The sequence below is a fragment of the Orycteropus afer genome, unplaced genomic scaffold (assembly GCF_000298275.1).
Source record: "Orycteropus afer afer isolate SDZICR_OR568_19922 unplaced genomic scaffold, OryAfe1.0 scaffold00244, whole genome shotgun sequence".
Lineage (NCBI taxonomy): Eukaryota > Metazoa > Chordata > Mammalia > Tubulidentata > Orycteropodidae > Orycteropus > Orycteropus afer.
The window spans coordinates 3,101,263-3,117,942 of record NW_006921831.1 but is presented as its reverse complement, the minus strand read 5'-3'; the positions used below and the strand labels follow the sequence as shown (position 1 = coordinate 3,117,942).

General features: G+C 62.1%; 1 protein-coding gene across 1 annotated transcript; it reads right to left on the bottom strand.

Annotated features, from left to right (window-relative positions):
* Positions 1 to 11,260: 11,260 nt before the first annotated feature.
* IGF2 (insulin like growth factor 2) lies at positions 11,261 to 14,229 on the bottom strand. The gene is made up of 3 exons (XM_007949336.1): positions 14,064 to 14,229; positions 11,851 to 12,002; positions 11,261 to 11,428 (listed from the first exon to the last, which is right to left on the bottom strand). Exons 1-3 carry the CDS (start codon positions 14,218 to 14,220, stop codon positions 11,261 to 11,263), a joined length of 477 nt encoding a protein of 158 aa, XP_007947527.1. The 5' UTR covers positions 14,221 to 14,229.
* Positions 14,230 to 16,680: the final 2,451 nt, after the last annotated feature.

The window sequence follows — 16,680 nt, the reverse complement described above, 5'->3', positions numbered from 1 at the left end:
GTCTGTCCGTCCCCCCACCTGCCCACTTCCACCCACTGCTCCCTCCCCCCATCCCTCCACCCCCTCCCCCCCCCCACTCCTCTCCCCCCCCCCACCCCCCCCCTCATCCCCCCATCCCCCCCCCCATCCATCCCTACCCAACCATCCCCCCATCCCTCCACCCCCTCCATCCACCCCCATCCACCCTCTACCCATCCCTCCACCCACCCACCCACTTTCCATCCATCTAACTATCCATCCACCTATCCATTCGTGGAGTCTACATTGAGGACCTGTTCTGTATCATGTGTTGGTCTAGGGATTAGGGGTTCAAGGCTGGAAGACATAGCCCAGTGTTGGAAAACTGAATGGAGATTCAAGGTGGTCCCTGTCCCAGTGGCTAAAGCTGTGCACAGAATGGAAAAGAGAAGCTCCCAGGCTCGGATTTGGGGGATTGAGACCCAGAGCAGCAGTCGGAGTGGATGACTCCAGGATGTGCTCGGGCAGACTGCCCACAGCAGGGTCCCCTGAATGGGACCTCTCGGCTGCTGCTTGCGGAGGGTCACCTGGAGCTGAAGGGAACTGAGAAAGAGAGGCCCAGGGCTCCAGGCGAGCAGTCCTGAAGTGGGGACTTGCCCAGGGGGCTCAGGAAGGCTGTAAAGTGCTGGCCTGGGCCCCTCCGTCTTGCCCTCCCTGTTCCTGTTGTTAGAGCTCTCCACCTCCTCTCTCACTCTCCGCACCTACAGGGCAGGAACGGACCCACACTCAGTGCGGTGGCTCCAGGGCTGGGACGGGGTTTGGCCCATTTACTGAATCAATAATGAAGGAAGGAAGGACCCGAGCTCTCCGTCCCGGGATGTCACCAAAGTCCTGGCCTGGAGCTTGTAGGCTCTGGACATCCTGCATCTGCGGGGCAAGGCCCAGGGGACCAGCTGGTTACCGTCCCCAGGGGTCCAGGCTTCCCCACTGGCCCCTGCAAAAGCAGCCTTTCCACGCCTGCCCCCACCTGCCAGGAATCAGCAGGCCGTCCACCCAGCCCAACATCACAAGACGGCAGGGGGGGCCTCGCAAGTCCTCCCCAGGGACTTCCACCTGGGGCCCTCGGCTGGCTGGGCAGTGTCCCAGGCATGGGGGCGGGGGGCTCCTTGCTCCTTCCCCTCTTTACCAAGCAGCTAGAATTGCTGCTCAGAAGTACATCTGTTCCTGACGGACAGGTGGCCAGGGATGGCGAGAAGGAAGGCAACAGGAGACCCAGCCAGCTCTACCCCGCCATGCACCATGCTGGCCAGGCTGCAGAGGGGATCCCGTCCAGGCCTGAGGGGACGACGAGCCCTGGCTGTGTACCCCCACCACTCACGGGGAGGCAGTCATGGAGGACAGCACTGGCTCTTCACTGAGCTCTCCCAGTGGCCCACACACCTCCTAACCTTCTCGGGTACCAGCTTATCCCACACGCAGACCATCTCTCCAGACCCCACAATAGAGCAATCACAAACCAGACGTCCAGGTGCGTCGGAGAGGAGCTAGGCTCCGTCGGGTTGGCAGAGCTGGCTTCCGGGAAGTGGACGGCCTCCAACCTTGTGGTTAGCAGTTACATGTTTAACTGTTTGTGCCACCCCAGCATGCAAATCCTGCCCTGCTGCCCAGAGCTGTGGGGTCAAGTTCCAGCGGTCTGTGCTCTGGCTTCTGCACACCTTCCCGGCCCCTCTCTGCGGGCTGGCGGCTCTGCTACCCGTTCCCGAGGCCCGCCGTGCTGGCCCCTTCCCTCCAGTGCTCTGCCAGCCCTGCGTGTGCTCACTCCTCCCTCCAAAGCGCACACTGTCCTCCTCCTGCGGTCTTCCGCCAGGGCCCAGGCCCCAGGTGCATTGTTCTCGCCCTTCATTGGTGGACTGGGGAGACAGGCCCCCAGGGCTTCAGGAACCCCCTGGCACAGGAGTTCCCTCCCTGGGCTCTGGTTCCAGCCCGAGAGTGGGCTGTGGACAATCACAGGAATGAAGACAGTAGGACAGACAGACACTTGATGGGAGCCAGGCCTGGGGCGGGGCGGGGCGAGGGGGGCTGGGTCTTCCTGAGGAAGGGATACACACAGGACCGGCCTTGGCGTCTCTGTCGATGCCTCCAGGTGACAGACGGGGGGTCAGGCAGCTTTGTTCTCGTCTCCCCTAAGTGTCTTGGAGGTCCCCTGCCAGGCATGAGGTCACCTGCAAGCCACCATGTCAGCCCTGGCCTGGGGAGGTCTGAGGACAGGGCCCAGAAGACCGGTGGGGACAGCAGGGGCTCCTCCCAGGGCACCTCAGGTCCTTCTGGCCCCTTCATGGGCTCCATGTCAGCTCACCAACCCTACACATCCTGCCCCACATTGGAGACTCCCTGCACCGTCAGTTGGGGCTCCCCAGCTCCCCTGGGTCCAGAATGTGGACCCCTCCTCTGGGTACTCCACTGACCTACGTGGGGGAGATGGTGGCCTGCGAGGAGAGGGGGAACGGAGCATGGAGGAAGGAGACCGGCAGGTAGGTGATGGCCGAGACCCCAAGTCTGTCACTCCTTGGGTGTAAAGTGCCGTCTACATGAAGGGGGTGGGTGTGATATGATTGGGAGGCAGGCTTGGGGAGGGGTCCCTTGGAGGGGAGCAGCTGTGTGCACCTCGCCCCCACCCTCTCACCCCCTCCATGGCTGCATCGAGCCCCTCATTCCAACATAGATACGCCAGTCCTCCCGGCCCTGTCGCCAATGCCCCAGGAGGCAGCCTCCCGCAGCCTACCCAGCCCGCATCTGCTCTGGGCCCGGCCTCCCTGCCGGCCCCTCCCTCCAGGCTGTGGTGCCCGGGCCCAGCGCTGGGGGAGAGGCCGGCAGGGCTGGCCAGCCCGGAATGTTCACCGCCAGTGTCAGCAGGTCATTTCTGTCTGCCGGGGTGGGGGCAGGGAGGGAGTTGTCTTGGGCTTTGTTATGTTCTGAAAAAAATAGGCAAAAAATTTGGGTCACAAACCACAAAGTGTTTTGCTTTCTGCGTAACTGGCATAAACAGGCATTTTCTCTTGGTTTCGGCTGCCTGGGGCTGGGGCTGGCTGAGCTGGAACAGCAAGAGGCCAGGCTGGAGGCTTCAAATGAGGCCTGAGACCAGCCCATGGGCCAGGGCCAGAGGGGGGATGGGCAGGCCCTGGCCCCGGCCCAGTGTCCCCCAGCCTGGCTGCACCTGAGCATGGTGCCACCCCCTCGCCACCCCACACCAGGGCGGGACACAGAGCAGGCCGTCTGCAGGTGGACACAGGTTACAGAAGACAAGGCCTTGGAACCAGGGCTAGATGTACCGAGGAGGCCTCCAGGAGGGTGGGGTGGCCACTCAGGGAGGAGCAGACAGGGCTGGTACCCCCTGGGTGGGTGTGGCAGGGTCCTCCCGCACCACCGCGCCTTCTGCCTGGCCAGCAGAAGCAGGGGCCGCCAGCCTCCTTCTCCCACCCAGTGTTCCAGAGCACCTCTGAGCCAAGTGGGAGGGAGGAGTGCTGGACGGTCTACACAGGGGGCACCCTGGCCCAGGCCAGACTCCAAGGGGCCTGGAGGACATGCAGGGTCCCGGTGAACAGCAGACACTGAGGGCTGTCAGTGTGAAGTCGGTGGTGGAGAGGGGCTGTGGGGGGATGGGGGGGAGGACGGGGTGGGGGTGGGAAGGGATGTGGAAGGGTAGGAAGGCCCCTGGTGGGGCAGTTGAGGTCATGGCACAATTGAGGAGCCAAGGGGGGCAGAGGGCCAAAGTGCCTAGGAAGGCCCGGCCAGAGTGGGCTTTCCCTAGTGCCCGTGGGAGCTGTGGACAGTTGTAAGCAGGAGTGGCAGGCCAAGAGCTGGCAGAGAAAGCTCCCTCTGGCTGGTAGCAGCTGGGCCCAGCAGGCAGTGGGGTCCATGGGCCACTGGGTCTGACTGCACGTGGGAGTGGGAAGGAGGACTGAGGCACACAAGCTGCCCACGGAGCCAGGAAATCATGAGCAGGCGAGTGGGTGGCAGGGGCACCTGGGTAGGGGTTGTGGACTGGAGACTGCAGGAGATGGCGCTCTCAAGCTCAGATGTGAACGCCAATGAGCACCCCAGCATTGTGTCCCCAACTGAGCACATGGCACCCCCTCCTTCCGACGGTTCCAGACCAAGGGCTGAAGCCTCAGAGCCCCCCTCTCTCTACACCGCTGTCCATCCAGCGTGTGGCTGTGGGCCTGCAATCAGGAGGAGTTACAGGCTTCATGGGGAGCTCTGGTGGTGCAGTGCCTAAAGCACTTGACTGCTACCCAGAAGGCTGGTGGTTCAAACCCCAGCCACTCCTCGGAAGGAAGGTTGGGCAATCTACTTCTGTAGAGATACCACCTCGGAAACCCAAGGTGGGGTTGCTGGGAGTCAGAACTGACTTGACGGCAGTGAGTTTGAGGCTTTATGGAGAAGCTTGTGAATAAGCAACGGAGGTGAGGCCCGGCCAGGCCCACATGCAAGAGAGGGGGTCCAGGCTGGGCAGCCTCAGGCTCCGGGGCCTTCCCTGAGTTGGGGGCAGAACTTCAAAATCAAGGCACGAGCAGAGCCGCGCTGCCTCCACGGTTTGGGGGGCTCTTCTCTCCCAGCTGCTGGTGGCTCGGCCGTGCTTGCCCCTGTCCTCACCCGGTCCTCTCCACCTCCCTTCTCTGTCTCTCCTCTGCGCGTCTCCTCCAAGGACGTCGTGCTGCGTTTCTAGCATCCGTCTCTCAGCGTGTCATACCCTGGGGGCTTGCTGTTGCTGTGACACTGGAAGCCGTGTCGCGGGTATTTCAGCAGGGTCACCCACGTGGGCAGGTATCAGTGGAACCTGCAGACCAGGATGGATCAGGATGGAAGGTCCCGTGACCAGCGTCTGAAAACCAGCCAGCGGAAACCTTGTGGGCCACAACAGAACTGTGTCCCGTGGAGGGCTGGCTCATGAGCCTTCTGGGCTGGAGCGCACTTGACATACACAGTGGCTATGGCAGCGAAGCCAAGCATGCCAAGGACCGCAGAGATGTCCCAGGCTGGGCCGTGTTTCGTTCTGCTGTACAGGGGTCACCATGAGTGGGAGCTGGCAGAAGGAGACAGCAGCTAACAGCAAGAAGTCATTGGACTTGGAGCCCACCCTGAAGCCAGCGTGATGTTATCCTGTGATCCTTAAGTACGTGTGGCGTCTACTCTGCCCCGCGATGCGTCTGTCTGCCGCTCTGCCGCACCACACGGCCGCGACCACTGTAGCCTTCTGGGGGCTTGGGCAGCGTCAGTGCTGTGTCGGCCACACTGGGTCCTAGCTGTTGCCTGCGACCTTTCGTTTCTCAGCAGGCACAGAATAACTGGCTGGGATTTTGGCAAGGGTCACACGGACTCTGTGGATCCGTCTGGCGAGAACTGACGTCTCAGCAACGTCGAGTCGTCTACCCATGAACATGGGATACCCTGCCACTCACTTAGCTCACCTGCAATTTCTTTCTTCAACGTGCAGTCGTTTTTCTCATAAACACCTAACACACACTTTGTTACAAGGATTGTAACAAGGATTTCTTCATCTTTGTGTGTGTGTGTGTGTGTGTGCTAATAAAAACGACATTGTGTTCTTAACTTCAGGTGTTATTTGTTCATTGCTGGTGTTAAAAATAACCAAAACTTACCCAAACTTGAATATCAGGTTTATTCTGAGCAGTTATTCCATAGGAACAGAGGGAAAACATTTTGATTCCAGAAAGAGCAGCCGGCTGGAAGAAGCTGGGGACCAGGGGGCTTCTGGAGAGAAGGGAGAGGTACAGTCCAGCCATTGGCTGATCTCAGCGATTGACCGAACCCTCCCGCCCTGTGCACTGAGCACAGACATGTTTTCACAGGGTAGCATCTGCCCCTCTACCGGCCATACCTTCTGAGATTCCAGTTTGGGAAGCCTGTCTCCAAATGGGCAGGATTTGCAAACCAGAGGAAACAAAGCAGTTGGTGGGGGATTTCGGTCAGGGCTTTCTGTAAAGTGAGTGTTTGGTTTCATGGGTGAGAAAACCCCCGAATCAAAGCCAGATGTCTGCTCTCCTCTGCTCCCTTTGGCGTCGGTGTGCAGGAGGGCGATGGGTTTCTGTGTCCCGTATCCTGCCGCTTGCTATCATCCGTTATGAGCCCGGGAGTCTTTCGGTTGCTTCTTTGAGATTTTCCACAGAACAGTCAGTCCGTTGATTACTTCTGCAAAGACCCGTTTTACAAAAACGTCACGCTCACAGGTTCTGAGGACTCGCTCACGTTTAGGGCCGTGTTCAACTCACCACTTAGGAATCCACTGGCGTTGGTTGCATGAACAGCAACGGCGATTGGCCTGGCCAACTGGCCACCGCTCCCCCTCTGACCTCACCTCCGCCTCTGCCCACCCCGCGGACCTGCTGTCCTTCAAACACTCCAGGTTCATCCTGCCTCATCCCTCTTCCAGGACGCGTGTCATTGATCCCCACCCCCATCATCCCCACACTGGGTGCCCCCTCCTTTGGGTCTTTACTCCAACATCACTTGACTGAGACCTTGCTGTGTAGAAGAGCACCCCCAGCTGCCCCGATCTCCTGCCCACGATGCTCAGCCCCTCGGGGCAAGGTGCTCGTGTGCGCTGAACGAATGAATGAGTGCGAGTGGGAGGCACCGGGGTGAACCGAGTGCAGGCAGACCCAGGAGAGGTGCAGGAGGGGGGTCCTCAGCTTGGTACCGCGCTGCACAGAGGGGCTCGGGGTAGAACCCAGGACAGCTGGCGGGGGGAGGAGGCGGCGGGCAGCAGAGAGGACAGCTGGCTGCGCCTAGTGCTGCTGGAGGGTCAAGGGGAGGCCATGGTGGTCTCGGGGCAGGGGGGGCGGGGTGGAGGGAGCCGGCTGCAGTGAGGCAACCGCGGAACTGTGAGGGAGGGCCCGGGGCGGGGCAGCTGGACCGGGCTTGAAGTGTTGGAGAGAAGCCACTTCAGGGTGTAGGGCTGGGCCCCCCAAACCATCTCTGGGGAAGAAGGCGAGGCCTCAGGGTCCTTACATCAGGGAGGCAGCTTCGGTGTGTCTGGGGGCGTCCCAGGGTTGCTCCCTTGACTATCCGGCTGCAGAAGTGCTGGACTGCCGGTGCCCCTGAGGCCGACTCTCCCTGGGAGCTGGTCCACCAGCCCACACAGGCAGCACCAGCCCAAAGGATAGCAGGCCTGGAGGAGCAGGCAGTGGGCGGGTTTGTGAATGAATGAAACTGGCCACTCTGGAGGTGCCAGCCCAGACGGCATCTCCGAGAGGGATGCCCTCCTCCTCCAGCCGCAGTGGCTCCCTGTGGGCAGGGCGAGCCATCAGGGTGCGCCAGACCACAGCCCAGCTCCACACACAGGGCCCAGCCTTCTCAGCGCCTTGCAACCCCTCTCCCCACAGTCACAGGGACAGATGTGCCAACACTATGTCAGGTGGTCCAAAAGGCCTGGAGGGTGGCAGTGAGGAGGGCCAGGTGTGTCCTCCAGGCAGGCACCTCCAGTGCCAACCTTCTCTGCTTTCTCTCTCGGTGCCCAGGTACGTGACCGGCAGACCCACAGCGGCCGGGCTGGTGGGAGCAGGCCAGGCCCATTCATTCCAGCACCAGGCCAGGGTGGGCCTGGAGGCATGCATTGTAGCCTCGGCTGCCCCCCACGGAAGGGCCAGGTGGACACATCTATCTGGGCAGGCAACGCCACCCCAGGTGTTTCCATTCCCCAGCCCTCCCAGAACCTTTCTGAGTTTGGCACAGCTCCCCAGGGTTTGCAGCAATGGGGATTACTTGGGAGCCAGGGACCTTTTCTTGGGAAAGACCCCCATGTGCCCTGCAGCCTGTGAAGCCCCATCTTTGAGGGCTGGGTGACAGTGGACATCAGCACCCAGAAGGGCCAGCTTCCGTGTCATCTTGCCTGTGGTGAGGGGTGTGGAGGAGGGGTCCTCACTGCCCAGGCCTCCCTTGCCCTGGCCCACCCTGCCCCCACCCAGCACCTGAGGCACAGCACGGAAGACACACAGATGGTGGTGATTTTGAGTGATTTTATTGGGATTGCGAGCGTGAAGGTTAAAGACAAAACCCGAGCGATGGATTCTGCCAGAAACGTCAGCAAGTTAAAGGATCAAGTGGAGAAATGGCGGCGAACACGTGGCCGCTGCAAGGGAGGCTGAGACAGCAGGCCCAGGTGACACGGGTGTTCGGCACGTGGGGGGTCTTCAGGTGATGGCACAGGGAGGGCCAAGGGGGGCCCCCGCTGAAGACAGTTGGAGGGGTGTGGGGAAGAGAGCAGATGGACGCCACTACCACGGGCCTGGGTGGTCAGGAAGGCGGCCGTGGCCAGGGGCGCTGGCCACCACGGGAGAGCTTAGAGGGTCACAGAGGGGCAGTGGCAGCGCCCCCGGAGCACCCAGCCCGCGAGGCACAGTCGTAACACTGAAGGGCTGGGCATCCGGCCGAATGGGCAGTAATTTGGGGTGCCTCGAAGTCTTCCGGGTCTTCCGTCAATTTGCCTGGACTGTCCAATTGTGACAATTTAGCTTTTTGGCTTTCACAGAAGGCCCACTGCCAATGGTCCAAATGGCCCCTTCTCCGAGCGCTGGCTGGCTGGCCCTCTGTGTTGTGGGCGGGCTGGCATGGACCGCCCCCAGGGTCATGCCAGTCCTGTTGCCAGGACCCCAAAGCCGCGGGCCTCTAGACTGCTAGTGGGCTGCTGTGCAGGGGGGCTGCACTGGAGGCAGAGGCGGGGGTGAGGTAAGCCTTCCAGCCGCCCTGGTCCCTGCCCCAGCCCTAGGCACCGTGGTGGCTGTCGAGGAATGCCAGACCTGCGGCTGCGGGGCCCAAGCAACCCCAGTCGGTAGGTGGACCTGGGCGGCTCTCCTTGCTCTGTAAGGCTCGTGCCATCCTGATCTCCCCGACTCCCAGACCTCACCCCGCGGGCCCCCAGGAGTCCCCCACAGAGCTGCAGGACTCCCGAGGGTCTGGCAGGGCGCTGAGGAGGCAGGCAAGGTGTCTCCGAGGGGTGGGGGGCGGGCTCCCCGAGTGCACAGAAGGCGGCCACTTGCTCCCGCCGGATGGAGCCCTTCACACACGCTGCAGCCCCCTCCCTCCCGGTGACCAGGTCAGCCGGGAGCCCCTTCCTGTGGCCTCCGAGCACCTTCCTGGCACTCGAGGGGAGGCTACTCCGCCATCCCTCCGCCCCTCAGGACCTCCGGGGACCAGCCACTGTCCCCGGAAGCTAGGTCAGGGAGCGGCCCTCTCAATTCCCCTCAGGCTTCTCCGCGGGCGCAGTGGCCACGCCGCGGAGGCCCCACTCTCCACCTGACCCAAGCGACAGGGACAGACTAAAGGTCGGTGGTGAATAAATGGCGGGGAGCAGGACAGGTGTCGCCCCACGGTGGTTGGGGGGCCATGCTTCGCTCATTCTTCCTCGGTCACTGCTCCCCTGTTACATGGGGTCAGGGGTCAAGAGCGCAAGAAAAGCTAAGGGGGGATCAAAAAAAAAAAAAATAAAAGAGAGAAAAAGGAAAGAGAAGCCCCAAGAGATGGCGACGAAGGGGGGAAGAGACCGACTGACGTGGATTTGGGTTCCTGATCGCGTCTGTAATTCTGCACCTCTCTCGTCCTCCTGACTGTCCGCCCCAAGCTCTCCTGCACCACCTCCGAGCCCAGAGCTCCCCTACCCAGCCCCCACTGCCCCCCACCCGCCCCTCCGACCGCCAGACTTCCCGCTCTTCCCGTCATCAGGGCAAGCCTCGTGGGGGCCCTCTTCTGGTGAGGCTCCCCAGGAGGCTGGCAATGATGACCACTCAGTGTGCCGCTGAGGGCGGGGGATCCCAGATCTTTCTCCCAGGGGCACACGGAGCGGGTCAGGCTGCTGCGGGACACACCTCACTGGCCACCAGCAGCTCGGGCCAAACTCGCTCCTCGCTCCTCGCTCGGCTAAGCTGGTGAGTGCCTTAGCACTGGGTGCTGGGGAGCTGTGGCTCGCACCACAGGGGACACGGCCCCCAGGGAGGCCCAGAGGCGCTGTCCCACCCGCAGCACTGGTTGGCCCCAATGAGCAGTGTGATGGGGGACAGGGAGACCGGAGGAGGCGAGAACCTCGGCAGAGATCAGTTTAGAGAAGTCGGAATGGAACTCAGGCCTAATCCCAAATGCTGGGCTCATGTTCTAGTCCTTCCCTACACTTTGCTGTGTAGGGGTGTGTGTGTGCATGGGTTGTGCATGTGCGTGAGTGTGCAAGCATGAGGGAAGTGTGCGCAGTGTGGCTGGGAGTGTGTGTATGCATGTGAGCATGTGTCTCTCTAGCTGTGCGCACACGTGTCTGTGTGCATGTGAATGTGTAAGTGTGTGCACTTGAGTATCTAGCTGTTGGTATGCATGCGTGCCTGTGTGTGAATGTGTGAGTGGGTATGCGTGTGAGTGTGTGTGCTTTTCAGGCTTGGGATGAAGATATAAGTTTTGGAGAGTTTCGGGGGATGGATTTTAGGGTGCATTGAAGCATTATTCCCACTGACTGAGATTTTCACGCTCCGTCCCCCCATCTTCCTCAGACCCACTAGCTCCAGGGCACTTATTCCTGATGGAAAAGGAGCGAAGAAAGAGTTTGGGAGCTACGTCACCGCACAGCCCGTCGCACCTAATGTGCCAGGTGGAAGGTTTTGTGTGAGAGAGGAGAATGCAATGCTGCAGGGTGGCCACTTCCCAGGCCCCTCCTCTCTCTTTCTGATCCAGGGACTCAGAGTCTGCGGCCAATATTGACTCCATGTCCAAGGGGGAAAGGGGAGGGCACCGAATTCTTTTTTTGACAATTATTTTCAGCCAATTAATTAGTCTGTTAGCAGTTTTCCAGCCAATTGATTTTTCAGTTTGTTTTTTTTTTAAAAGCTAATTAATTTTTCAGGTGTTAATAAAGAGCCAATTGGCTTTAAGGGCCGATGGGGCCAGCATCGCTTCTCGGTTTTGATGTCCATATGTCACGTGGGGGTAATTTAGAGGCCAGGAGGATGTTGACAGCCAGCCATGCTTGTTATTTTTAAAGACTGGCTCTTCAGCCCGGTGGAGGGGCTGGAGCAGCAGCCTGACCGGGGAGGCTGGGACAGGGGGGCTGAGGGCAGGGAAGCCCACGGGGGGAGACGGCACAGGGAGCTTAGAGGCGGGACCCTGATGGGCAGGCCCCTGGTCAGGAAGAGGTGGAGGGCGATGGTGATGGTCTGCAGAATTACAACAATTTGGCTCACTTCTAATTGTCGCGTGGCTTGGTGGCAGGGCCCACGTGGGCAGCGTCATCAGGGGCAGCCGTTGGAGATCACTGGGCCTGGTTGGGGAACTTCTTCTGGATGGCTTGGAAGAGCTCCGTGTTGATCAGCTGGCCCAGGCCGTACAGGAAATCAGGTAACCCCCTACGCAGTCTCTGGGCAGACTGCTTCCAGGCGCCATATTGGAAGAACTTGCCCACGGGGTTTCTGGGTGTGTCCTGAGAGGGCAAAGAGGAGTCAGGGAGCCCGCCGCGCTCTGTTGGGGGCCCCCAGCCTGTTCAGAGAAAGCCCTCTCTGGGCTGCCCTGGTGGTGCTACCCAGACCACCAGCTCATTACAGCTGAGTGTAACTAACACCTGGGACTCTTCCAGCAAATCCCCTTAGAACCAGCAGCAGCCCTGGAGGCATCTGGCTGCACTGTTCACCAGGAAGCTGCCTGCTCCCAACTCCTGGCCCACAAGGCCCCAGATTCCAGGAGCCACCCTAATTCCTGTGTCCTCTGCAGTTAGGTGAGTGGCATCCCTGGGAGCCTTCTGTTTCCCTTGCAATGGCCTGGGACCCAACTCAGAGGACCAGCACAAGGCCCCAGAGCTGGGCCGGCTGGCGGCTGTGGGCCACTTCCTCTTAGACCCAGCCTTACCGGGTGTCTGGTCAGAGAGGCCGACACGTCTCTCTCGGACTTGGCGGGGGTGGCGCAGTAGGTCTCCAGCAGCGCCAGGTTGCACCTTTGGAAGCAGCATTCTTCCACGATGCCCCGGGGACGGCGATGGCTGTAGCGAGTCGCAGGCCTGCCTAGAGGCACCAGGCAGAAGGGAGCAGGTTAGCACCAGAGCCCCCATGGGAGGTGTCAGGCCATCCCTGCTGTCATGAGAGGCCCTGGGCAGAGAGGACCCTGGTCACGCTGGGAAGGGCCAGCCTGCACAATGGCATGGGAGAGGAGAGAGGGTGGGGCAGCCAGGGATGAAGTCCTGAGGGAGAATGAAAAGGAAGGGGCACAGAGGCCGGAGACAAAGCTGGCCCCCTTGTCCTGTACTGAAAATGAGCCTGGTCTCTCTTAGTCCCCAGCCCACAGGGCAGACCCTCTAAGGATGGTGGTCTGATTAGGAGGGTAGGGATGGGCCCAGCTCAGGGGGTCACCCGGCAAGAGGTCTGGCACCCGCACCCCGGGCCCCAGGCCCTGAGACCAGCGTCGTCCCCAACTGGGGACCCAGCCCGGCGCCCAGGCAACACGCAGATGGGCAGGGATGGGGGGGGGAGGAGACGGGAGGAGAGGAGTGAGGAGCTTTGATGAGACCACGTGCTCCTCTCCTCCTGTCCCCTCCCCCTCCCCACGACAGGGCTCCTCCGGTCCCAGGCTCAGCCAGAATGAGAGCGTATCCCCGCCTGCTTCACCATCAGTGGGGGCAGAGACCCGCAGGGGACCCTCGGGGAGGCGGGGCGGGCAGGAGCTCCAAAGGAGAGACCCAGGAGCGCTCCTTCGAGCTGGGGAAGGCCAGCGTGGGGCCCTTTACAGTGACACAGGCCCATTTCACAGTGGGGGAGGTCAAGGCTCTGAGCTCAGTGTGCCCACATCAGCCCCTCCTGGAGCTGATCTAATGGCACAGGCCAGCTGAGCTCCCAGAAGAGGCACACCTGCAGGAAGATGACAGAACAGGAGCCCCCTCCCGCACCCTTTCAAGCCCAGTCCCTCCTGCTTCTCGGGCTGGCTCTCCCACCGACACCTGGGCAGGACTGCTATCTGCCCGGATGGGGTCACTTCCTTCCCCTGGACCCAGCAAATGCTAGCTCAGCCCTGCCCTCTGGGACACTGGGGCTTGTTTTTGTGTGTTTTAAGTGACCCCAATACCCCTGACTGTGTCTCTCTGGTTAAAAGGTCAGATATCCTCAAAATGGGCCAAAGAAAAGGCAGGGGGCCCCTTCAGAGCCAACCCCTGCTGGAAGGGGCCCCTGCTCGGGGCCAGGGCCACTTGGACTGCACCCAACAGGGAGCAGTGGGGAGTGCACCGAGGGTCTCCTCCTGCTCAGGGCATCTCAGGGAAGCCAGACGTCTGGGCTCGCCCCTTGGGGTGGGTAAGGCTGTGGGTGGTGGGCCTGTCCCCAAGCCCATGTCCCACTGCCGGGCACTATGTGTCTGGGGTACAGACCCAGGGCGCTCCACAAGGCGGCATCACTAAGAGGAAGTGGGGACTTGGGACACAGGCACAGCCAGGAGGTCTCAGCGAAGCTGGGGAGTGGGGGTGGGGATTAACACCTCCCAGGACAGGGCTGGGGACAGTCCTTTAACTCACAAAAGGACAAGCCCCTCTTTCCCCAGAAAAGGTGGTCCCAGAGAAGGACCTCGAAGCCCCACACCCTGCACCAGACCGCCCGCAGCCACACCTTCTCCCTCTACCAGGCGGGCTGTGGAGTTGCCACTGCCCACCTCTGGGGGACAGAGCTCCGCCCCACACCCACCCATAGCACGTGGCGTTCTGGGGAGCAGGAGCCTACAGCTACCCCTCCCTGTAAGTCTGGGTAAGGCCTGCCCCCCAGGCTACCCTGGCTGGCTTTCCAGGGTCCAGCTCCCGCAAAGAGACCACCCCACCCTCGGGAGGGGAAGGAGGAGGAATCAGAGAGTGGGCTGTTGGCCGTGTGAGTGGCCCAGAACACAGAGCCAGACACACGGCAGGTGCTCAGTACACACTGGCTGCGGGGCCATCATTCTCTGAGCGACTCCCTCTCAGCCCCAGCCAAGCTCAAGGCCCAGGGCCCTCACCTGCCCTGGAGGTGCGAGCCAGCTTCATCAAGTGACATCAGCAAGCACTGAGGGCCCACTGTGTCCGACACCCCCTCCCCCAGCCTTGAGCCACTTACTGAAGTAGAAGCCGCGGTCCCCACAGACAAACTGGAGGGTGTCTACCAGCTCCCCGCCACACAGGGTCTCACTGGGGCGGTAAGCAGCAGTGCAGCACGAGGCCAAGGCCAAGAAGGTGACAAACCACAGCACCAGCTTCAACATCGGGACCCCCATCGGTGTCTGCAGAGAGAGGGACTGTGAGCGCCCAGACCACCAGCCCACAGCCCAGGACCCGCCCCCCCCCAAGTCAGCAGTCCCTAAGGGGCGCCCTCACTGTTTCTCAAACGAGGAGGGTTTGAACAGTGAGGGGTGCCTTTCCCACAAATCTGGTTTCTGTACGTTGCTGGTTGAGGGCAGCACTGAGCGCTTCAGGAAGGAAGGTCAGGGCTGGTATCATGGGGTCAGTGGCCTTCACCACCATCCCCGTATTTGCCGAGGCCCTGTTCTGGGCACTGAAGCTGGCTTCCACGTATGACATCACAGGCAAGAGCAGACACAAGGGGTCATGCGCCCCCAGAGCCCAAGGACCCCGGAGGGCCAGCCCCTCCTCACCGCCGCCCCCCAGCTAAGCAGGTTGTCCAGCAGGACCAGCCCCCCACAAAGCAGCAGGGGGGCCCTGTTAGGCCAGCCCCACTGTGTTCAAGGGTCAGCTCCACGGTGCTCAGAGCTGTCCACTCTCCTGAGGACCCTTGCTCCTGAATCCCCCAGTTCCCCAACTCCAGTCTGCACTGGGCTCCCCCCACCGCCACCAAAAAGCCAAAGGCCTCCTCCAGACCTCAAAGCACCCCACCCAGCCAACACCCCATGACAGTCCATCCACAACCATGAGATCTCATATTTAGGACCGAACTCCAGCCCCGGGATAAGAGCAGGGGCCACTTGGAGCTGCTGACACAGGTCTGTGACCTGGGAGCCAGGACACCAGGTCCCTCAGGGCCCAATCTGGAAGGAGACAGACCCCTCAGGATACACCCTGCAGACCAGGCAAGGCTGCCCACCTCCATTCAGCTGGGAGGCTCTCCCGCCAGCGAGTAGCCCTCCAGGAGGTGAAAGCCCCTGGAGGGCAAGCCTCACCTTCCTGCCTCAGGTCTCAGGTCGGAAGGGCGGGGTGAGAGCCATGCAGCCAGAGCACCCCTGAGCTGCTGGACACCCCGACGCAAGCCACCAAGGGGCTGCGCATGCTGCCCAGAGGTACCCCTCCCCGGCTGGAGCACCCAGCACTGTCCTCTCCGCGCAGGGGACAGAAGCTATCACTGGATTGCTTGACCCGGGGATTGATGGACGGACCAAATCCCTTCACCAGAGGAGGCGGAACACTCTCTCGCCAGAGCGCTCAAGAGCAGTGGCCGGGCTTCCCACAAGCATCACAAAGCCACCTCGCTTACCTCCTCCTGCCCTCGCCTGGCCCCCAGCCAGTCTCCCTCGTGCCCCAACTGCCACCCAGTCACATCCTAAGAAGAAACTTGGCCGGCCAGAGAGGTCTGTGGCCTGAGCAGCAGCCCCTGGCTTGGCCCTGTGGCCCCTTCCGCAGGCCCAGACACTCTGCAGGGTGAGGTGGGCCCAGGGCACCACCACCAGCTGGAAGGAGAGGGACAGGTGAGGGCCCCGGGCACCGCTGGGGATCCGGGACAGGGGCGGAGGCCGCAGCCAAGGACAGGAGGAGAGAAAGCCAGCGGGAAGGTGGGAGCACAGGGGTGAGGGGCAGAGCAGAGAGAGGCCACCCACGGGGCGGAGGAGAGGCAGCAGGCAGGGCCCAGGCCCAGGCCTCACAGCGCCCTCCAGCAGCCAGGCAGGCCCGCGCGGGTGGCAGAGGCTCCTGGATCAACAGCCCGGTTACCTGCTGTGGCCAGGGAGGCTCCGGGGCTGGAGAGGAAGAGGAGACCGGACCGTTCTCACAGGAGAAGAGAAGTCCAGCTGCAAGGCTGGCCAGTGCCAGGGCTTTTATGTCGGAGTGGGCTCCTCCCAGCCCCGGCTCCACCCTGCCCCCCCACCGCTGACCACTCCCCCCGCCCCCTGCGCCCGCCCCTCCCTCCTCCCGCCCGTTCCTTCCCTCTGCACCCCCAAGGCTAGCTCTGGGCCATTTCTTAGCAAAGTACCCTGGGGGGGGGGTCATCCATACCCCAGCCCATCTCCCCGCAGGGCCAGGAACAAGGGGGGAGGGGCCTGCTCCACCTCCCTGTAGGGAAGCTTCCAGGCTGCCCACTGGGGCAGAGGGCGGCCACCCCTCCAGGGGGACACTCTTCCCGTTCTAAGCCTCAGGCCTGCCCCCTCCCCAGGTTCCCGGTTGCAAAGTTGAGGCCCGGGAGATGCGGGTGGGGGGAGGTCGCAAATGCGGCGTCCGGCGAGACTCGGTCGCCAGCTCGGCCAGGCTCCAAGCTGGCCCCGCCCACTCAGCTCTCCTCGGCGGAACGGCGGGCCCAGAGTCAACCTACCAGGGTGGGCTTCTGGACTTAAGCGCCCCTCCTCGGGCCCAGCACCTTGGGGCCCAGGGCCGCCCGCGCACGGGACACATCACCCACTTTCAGCGACGCCCCCACCGCATCCACAAACCGACCAGGAAGTCGCCCTCGCAGGCAGCTCACACCTCCCCGGGCACTTCCCGACACCCCTCCCCCCAGCCCCGCGGCGCAGGGA

Coding starts and splice junctions, on each gene's coding strand:
- IGF2 (XM_007949336.1), bottom strand. CDS start 14,220: ATGGGGGTCCCGATGTTGAAGCTGGTGCTGTGGTTTGTCACCTTCTTG. Junction 12,003..14,063: donor GGACCGCGGCTTCTACTTCA/GTAAGTGGCTCA, acceptor TGGTGCCTCTAG/GCAGGCCTGCGACTCGCTAC. Junction 11,429..11,850: donor CCTCTCTGACCAGACACCCG/GTAAGGCTGGGT, acceptor TTGCCCTCTCAG/GACACACCCAGAAACCCCGT.